The 8,430-nt window shown below is 46.8% G+C and overlaps 1 protein-coding gene across 1 annotated transcript; it reads right to left on the bottom strand.

Moving 5' to 3' along the window:
- Positions 1-4,014: 4,014 nt before the first annotated feature.
- PHALS_10171 (uncharacterized protein) lies at positions 4,015-4,250 on the bottom strand (the record flags this gene model as incomplete). The annotated part of the gene is made up of 2 exons (XM_024725549.1): positions 4,015-4,044; positions 4,104-4,250. The coding sequence occupies 2 exons, from the start codon at positions 4,248-4,250 to the stop codon at positions 4,015-4,017; spliced, it is 177 nt and encodes a 58-aa protein (XP_024576315.1).
- Positions 4,251-8,430: the final 4,180 nt, after the last annotated feature.

Raw genomic sequence — 8,430 nt, 5'->3', positions numbered from 1 at the left:
ATTTGATCCGCGCCGCATACGCGGGTGACAGTATGTGTGTAGCGCTGCTACAGGCTCTCGAAACCAAAGATTTTGGAAACTAGGACAATTAATCGGCGGCACGTTTGCGCGCACGGTTAAACCGATATTTTTTGAGAAACGGGTTGTTGTATTATAGCACCGATTCAACGGATACGTTACAAATTGAGGTTTTTCACGATGGGTTTAAAATATTGCATCCTCTATGAGGCCCACGACATGGTCATCTCATCTCGGTCGTGAGAGGACGTACAACTTGGTGAGTTGCCATTATTGGTGGCCCAAGCTGTAAAAGTGGACGAGCACATATGTGTGCACGTGTGAGTCGTGGCAGAGGGAAAAACCCCCTCTGAATGCGCTGACCAGTTTATTGGTACCCTTCAGGTCCATGAGTATGGACTTTGTGTTTGGCTTGCTGAAAGACTCGGCAGACAACACGGGTGTGTTGGTCTTTCAAGACCGTTTGAGCAAGATGGCTCATTTTGCGGCAGTGCCGGACAGCATCGACGGTGTGGGGGACAGCGACGCTGCTTTTCGATCGTGTCTTTCGACAACATGGACTTTCGAAATCAATTGGTGTTGATAGAGCTTTACTGGGAAGTTTTGCTTTACACTCTTCAGGGTGCTGGGCAACAGGTTGACTATTTCAACGGCGGACCATCTACAGGCCGATGGTCAGATTGAGCGGGTGAATCGCGTTGTTCAAGACGTTATTCGTAGCGTATTCGCTGAGACGCCGAGCGCTGGAGCGCTGTGTTGCCCCTCGTACAGTTTGTTCTGAACAACGCAGTGCATTTATCTACCGGTTCTACACCGTTCTACGTGAACGGGCTTGTTAATCCTCGCGTACGCTGACGCCGCCATCTCATGGCTCAGACTTGGTGATATCAGCCCCGTAAGAAGTCGGAGACTTCTGTCTATTAGACTGGGGGTCTTACAACACGCTCGCAATGCGATGGCGTAAAGCCAATACATGCAGAAGAAATATACAGACTGAAATGGAAGAAGAAACGTTGAAAACATTGAGGTTGTAGTCGGTTCATTAAACGCTAAAAACCTTCGTACACATGCATTTTCTGCTGTCTTTAAGATGAAGCTCCGTCTACGCTTTGTTAAACCTTTTAAGTGCGTGTCCAAGGAAGCCTAGCGTATACGCTGAACCTTCCGAAAAAGATACGCACCCACCCGGTCTTTTATGTAGGCTCGCTTAAGCCGTACCGGGATCCGACACAAGTGAACGCGGAAGCGTTGGCGCTGGTGCGGCTCCCAAAGTGCTCGGTCACCCAGAAGTTTAACCAGCAACTGGATCTGAGCACGGAGTGCAACAAGTTCCGTTTCCATTGGTGCAAGTGCTTCACCGTCACAAGAAGTGACGTGTTCGCGTGTTCGCGTGCTCGACGGCTAGGAGCCGCTCCGACAGAGCACGATAATCCCCAATGTGAGGCAGTCGGTGCACAAAGTTCTTCAGACTCTCGAGGTCTTCCGCACGGCGGTAGGCGACCTCTGAGAGATGCTCGACAGAATGCCGAGGACTACGGACTTTGTCCTCCAACGCTCGAAGAGTATCGCGAGTTACCGGACGGCGATTGACAAAGTCGTCATCGTCCGCCGCCGACTCTTCTCGATGAAAATGGTGGCGTCCACTACCACGTGGAACACCTTGTGGGTCGACGTCGCCAACGGGGTTTAACCCACTATCTTGTTAAGTGGCGGGAACACTTAGACTTTGAGAACTCGTGGGAGTTCGAGGTGCCACTTCGGCAAGATTGCCCAGTCATCGTTGACACTACTGATTAGAATGATCATTACGCTTCGCGTCGTCTTGCGCACCGCGCTTCTCGGCAGTAGCCCGAAAAGCCGGAGGGCATGAGCTAAGCCCAAGCTATGGCCCTTAGCTGCTGTGGTCGTAGACTCACTGGTGTGAGAAACCATGGAGCTCGCTGGAGTGTTATGGATTGTTCCATACATGGCAGCGGTTTCGCCACAGGAATGATCCGCATTGCGGGGACAGGAGCACCTCCTTTATGAGCTCGAAGTCGAGCGCGGTACTGATCCATTGGGATCTCTTGAAGTATCATTAAGCGAGCTCGCAGAGCTTTCCGCTGGCCATGCTCAGCTTGTAAAGTGGCCGGAGGCCCGACTACGTAGACACCTAACGATCGAGTGATCGCGTCTTTCGCTTCAGTAGCGGGATCCGCCGAGCGAAAGCCGTATTCCATACAATGGTCTAAGACCGAACGTGGATACGAGCGCAGAAAAGCTACTCTGTGAACAGTCTCCAATTGCTGCTCCTGTACCTCGTCGAGGCGATTTGTAATAATGTCACTTCCTCCGGAAGCCGAGAGGTCGGGGAACGGACATGGTGTCCGCAGGTATTGAGCTGGTCTCACGTCGCGCCGTTGGCGCACTTATTCCACATCCTCATCCCATGCTCGAAAAGGAGTGTCCGACTCTGAGTCGACTTCCACTAACTCCTCGACGAGGAATCCCATCTATCGGGGGGGGGGGCGCGTTGTGTTGCGCCAGTTGCCAAATGCGTAAGTTGTGCTTCCCGTGAAGCCGCGGACGTACTGTCCGTAGATGCATCGTGTGTAGAAGAACAAGAAAGGCTTTGCAGGCGGGAGCCCTCGCTACCAGCGAGGCTGGGTGTTTTGCGTGTCGTAGACACAGTGCTTATAGAGCGGAGAAGATTTAAAGTTGTCCTTAAAGAAAGTTAAGGTGTATCAGACACGCGATCCTCGTATGAGGCGAGCGTTAAATGTGAATTGGCGATATCCAGCATTTTGATGGGGAGAGTGTAACGGGGTTACACTTGCCCTTGTGAGAAAGGTCGGGTCGCACACTCTTGTGCGACCCTACATAGGTGTGTATTACAGAGTTTGTGTAATAACACAGTGGTGTGAATACACAATTACAAGAAGCCACCACGTGGCAGGATTGCCAAAAGTAATGCATACTACTATATAAATCAGATTTTGTTATATTAATTTGGTATGACTCTATTTATAAAAAAACTAGGGTTTTAGATATTGGTGGCTCTGCCCCAACTGAACCAATTAAATATAGTTTCATTTCTCAACAGTAGTGTTCGTTTGCCTTGGTAAGGCATTAGTACTTAGAATTAGCGGAGTGCCAACTTGTACTGGTTCCTGGAAAGAACATTTGGTCGATGACCTTAGATTAGCTTCCTCTAAGCAAAGATCTACGGCAGCCACGCTGCAGATACGCTGCGGAACAGCATTGCCCAGCGTACTCTGCTGAAGTGCTTTAGACCTGGCCGATGGGTATTATCAAATGCTCGTGCGAGTAAGCGATATGTATAGCCGTGAGCACTACAAGTGAGTGCCTTGGCATACTTTTAATATTAGAAACGCGCCAGTGTCTAGCATCACAGCTGTGAGACGGTTTCGCATGAACGTATATACCTATTTTGACGATATTTTGCCCTTCGTTGTACATACCCCGAGAAGCTGGATGTATACATCAAACAGGGGGCCTATGACGCCTTAGCTTGACCCAAAGCACAGCCAAGGATAAAGGGTAACGCGTCAAAGATAACGTTCAATAAGATATCCAAGATAAAAAAAAGTTGTGGTATAAGCAAACAGCTTTGAAGACCGCCTATTCTACGGCAGGCTCAAACCATTTGATATCCTTTCTAAGCGATTAGGTGAAGAGCCATGACATTTTGGCATAGTTCTCGCTGTACTCGTACAAAAAGCTGGTTGAAAGTGCTACATTGATCTTTTTTATTTTGGAAAGAGACAATGCTTAGTCTATCCCAGCTTTTAAAGGAACAAGATCTGTTTGCAGAAACCGCGCCATCCCAAAAAAAGGCACGCTTCACTAGCAAATGAGCTTGATGAAGTAGTTTCTTGTGAGAATTGACAGCTTAAGCCAGCAGTGAAGAAGCGCGCAGATAATGACAAGAAGCTACGTACGGCCCTTGTCAAGTCAGGGTAAACCTGCTGTCTTCATGTTCTGCATTGCCGAGTCTTATCGCTCCTGACGCGCACCAACGTCTGGCTAAGATATCCCTGGAGGCGTCACACCAGCAAATTTAGATATTTATGATGTTTAATAACCAAGTCCGCTTCATGAACTGCCATTTGATTTACTCCGCTCGGAACCAACTCAGGACAGAAATATTGACTAGCGCCTAACCCCCTGGGGCAGATATGTGAATTAACCCGCTTTACCCGCGACGAGAATGTATTTTCACCCCGACTCATCTGTCAGATCAAAGATAAGTGTTTTTAAAAGCGTCAGGATAGTTGTGTGCATTGCAAAAAGGATGCTTTGTCTCTCAGTAACCGCGTAAATCAGCGTTTTCTAGTTGCCGACTGTAATGGGCCAGAACCATTACACATGTTGTCTGAACCATACTTGCAAGTAACTAACATTACTTGAAGATCCTGTATAGCTGTATACCTTCAATTCTATTATATCAGGATCCGAAGGCACTTTTCAGTAAAGATAGTTTTAAGACCTATGAGTCATAGTAAATGTCAATTTACTAGTCCTTTTCTTTGAATTTAACCAAAGGCTCTCTGGAAGTAGGCAACACTTGGTGAAGTATGTTAACCGCCTAAAGTCTTCCACACTAAGTGTGTGTACACGGACGGGTAACTCAAGGTACACTTGGCAGCACTAACAGTTACTCCAACGCGGACCACTTCGATGATTTCATAAATGGACAATGCGGACACCACAGGCGGATTTTGCTCTCAGATCAACAGGGAGGAATAGTTGCTCTTAGAGTGTGTGGTAGAGCCGCGAGCTTTAAGCGAAAATCGTGCGGTATACAACGCGATACAATCAAATTAAGTCGCGATAGCTTAATGTTTAACACATTTTGCTGCGTATGAGCAAGGACTTTATGAATCTTGTTCCAAAACATACCGACGCCAGTTCCTTCATGTCCACCACAAGTGCTGGTACACCGTCGATACACACGTAGCGTCTCGTTGTGTCGCATTAGGATGGTCATGCAAAGGGTGGGCGATTACATAAGAAGCCAACCGTCCCGGCTTCTTTGCACATGGCAAGAGTTGAAGATGGCCATGAACTCGATGTTTTTTCGTCAATTGCTGCAAATCGACAGCGGTCACGCTTTTTGTCATGCCGTCAACACATCAGTACATTGTACTATACACAGAAACCCTGTGAGCTTCGTGCCAGTATGATAGTCAAAATACTACCAGAGGCGGTGATAGTCACCGTATTTATGGAGGGGCTTACTTATGGTTATCCTGATACTGAAGCCGTCCACCGGAGTGCGACGACTTTGGGAGATGCAATTATGATTGCATTGCGTGAGGACTAATGTCAACGTCAAGCACGTGGTCAATCGATTAATCCGATGGAAGCAGTGACTACTACTACCGAAATCCAATGAATCTTAGTGGGTGACTGTCCGTGGGCAGCAAATTTGCTGCCATGAATGTGGACAATTTGATCACATCCATCGTGATTGCTACGAATCCCTCAATACGATTCTAGTCGTAGTGGTTCCGACCGAAGTGGTACGAATATCGCGAGGCGTTCAGAAAACGCCGGAGCCCAGTAGATGCAGGGTGGTATACTGGGGCGATTACAAACCCTTGTGAGCGTGATGGTAGAACCACTCATGAGGTTTAGCCATTGAAGGATCGTTGTCCTTGATAACGACAAGATTCGAGGTGGTCTATTCGTAGTTACAGCGAGTGCGAAGGGGTGCGGTCGCCCGTTTAGAGTCTTGATTTACTCTGGCGAGTCCCGTAACTACGAGCGTGAGCAAATTGTTGCTGAAAACAATTCAGTGCACTAGATAGAAGCAATGGCTTTACCTCGGTGAAGCTAGCCATTGGTACGGCGGTCACCGCAAAGAAAATTATGGTTTATCTTCAACTAAAGTCCGAAGGCTTCAACTTGAAAAAGCATTCACAGTCTTCGAGGCGGACAAATTGTATGACATTAGGTATACCGCGGCTTGACAAGCATGAAACATGGTTTGATTGGGGATAAATAGCAATCGGAAGTAGCTCTCCTGGCGTAGGTGATCGTTTAAGGAGTTTTGAACCCGCATTCACTATACACCGGAAGAACTGCTCAAGCGCTTGGCAGTCGTATGAGTCGTTTGAAGCGACCACTGGTGATCACTCATGAGGTGTGTCGGAAGATCGAGTGATGCCCAGAACTGACCTTATGAACACGGATGAAGCGTTGGTGGGCATGGCAATTTGCCCGATGGAAAGAATATATGAGGAAGAGATACCGGTAATTGTCCCCCCTCAAGACAGAAGAATGTTGTAGACATGTGTGTAATGGAAAATCGATGGAATTGACTTTGGCTGAATATGCCAATAATCCCACTGATACATTAGTTGAGTCGGATTGTGGAACAGTGGGTACAACCGATCATTAAGAGGATTCTCTAATCTGTTGTGTGGTTGAGCATGTACATGTGAAGGAATCACAGAAGTTGTGGATCGCGATACTGATACTCCTGCTCTGGATGCCTTTGAGTCCGCGCTTGAGTTAGTCCAGCGTAGGTACCCTCATGATGGAGATGTAGCATGCGAATATGCTGGTCCACGTATTGTAGAGGTAACGACTGGTTGCGAAGTTACCATAACAGATATTCGTTTACACCGTTGCAGACGATGGAAGCAGCTTAAGAAAGTCACTAACGATGACTTCCCACACGACTTCAAGTGTGATGGTACTGCGGAGGTCGTGTTGCCGCGATTGAAGATCGATTCAGCGGACTATGCTCAGCATCAGTTATGGATGATATGGTTTATGAAGAATCTCGACAGCGGACACGCAGATAATCTAATTTTTCAAAGAATTTAACTGATCCTGATTACTAATTTGTTATGGAAGACAAGGATGATGTCCTTTGTGCGTAGCTGCCCTCTGGTCTTCCACTCGAACGTGGAGTTCGACACGAGATTAACTATTCGTGTACATAGTGTTAAAGCATGTCGTGTCTACTGTCGCGTGAGCAAAATAAATATTTTGATTAGTTCTTTGCCCAAAACAAGTTGTTGGTTTGGTGAGTGAGAGCAAGTCCCCTTAAAGCATACCGGCGTTTTGTGTTCGCTCCCCGAATGACAACGGCGTATCGTTCGCGGCTATAACATGTTGAGCGTACAGACGATTCCCGCGCAAACGCCGATTTCGCGTAGGGATGTCATCATCCACCGTATGTCTGACTGTCCATCGATTAATGTACTTAATTAAGTAGATAGATATAACCTTTTCTGTACATGAAAGGATGAGATAGCAATACAAAATTTCCACCTCCAGCAGTGCGATAGCCTAACGTGCATGATGCACATGCCATTTCCACTTTGAGCGATGGAAGTGTCAGACAAAGCGCGACTCCGATTGTCCATGAAATCTTTGTAGAAGGTACTGAGAAACCACTACGAGCTTTGATTGACACTGGTGCGCCGAACAATTTTGTTCGAGCACGAGTTGAGGCTGGGCATGGTGTTGGCCTGCCCGATGTGAAAGAAAAGATGGTCATTCGCTTAGCGAATGGATCTAGAATAAAGATGCCGAAGCAAGTCATTCGCTTGGTAGTGAAGTTTGAAGATTTTCGAGGTGTAGACGAGTTTATTCTACTCGACTTCGATGATGAGTTTGATATTATCCTAGGCATGCCATGGTTGAAGCATTATCAGCCTAGCATTGACTGGATGAATATCAAAATTGTCGTCAACGATTCGTGCAGCGCTTATTCGAGCTGCATGACGACGAACGAAACAGTATGGGCATATGCATCTGTTGAAGAAGTCACAGATATCCCAAGTGGTATTTTGGTTTGCGATGGTCCCCCATTTTTACAGGACAAGCCCAAGTAGACGAAAGTAAAGACACCATCTGGAGGTGGAGCTGTCAGCGCCAGAAAAAGTCTGTCTCCTTTGCTATCGACATGGAAGTCAAGGTCGATGGTAGTATGAAGAATAGTGGGATCAGAGGCAACGACTCATCCCGAATGAAGAATAAGAAGACCACCAAAAAGAGTTTAGTTTTCCGTCAGTTATTTTGTGTGCTTCTGATCAAGGTACAGGCTGTATTGATGAAGTAAGTGTTCAAAAACAAGACACTTCAAGCGAGTTCTTAAATGCTGTGGCCTACATCGAAGAAGGTGACGTCGATATTATCCGTCGCGTGAAGATTGAAAATCCTCCCAGTTTAGTCAAAAAAAATGTTTTTTTTGCCATTGATAAGCAAGAAGACGCTGAAAAGTAGCATGGCGAAAGGCGAAAATTCGCAAATATGTGCGATTATCGAAGAAATGATCGACGATGACATCAATACTGCGGAGATATTTGATGAAAAGACACGATAGAAAGATTTCATTAGCAGTCGTGGGACGCTCTAAAGACAAGCCCCGTGTATTTAGTTGCCAAGGAATAC

The sequence above is a fragment of the Plasmopara halstedii genome, assembly GCF_900000015.1.
Source record: "Plasmopara halstedii genome assembly, contig: Scaffold_444, whole genome shotgun sequence".
Classification (NCBI taxonomy): Eukaryota; Oomycota; class Peronosporomycetes; order Peronosporales; family Peronosporaceae; genus Plasmopara; species Plasmopara halstedii.
This window is presented reverse-complemented; position numbering and strand designations above follow the sequence as displayed.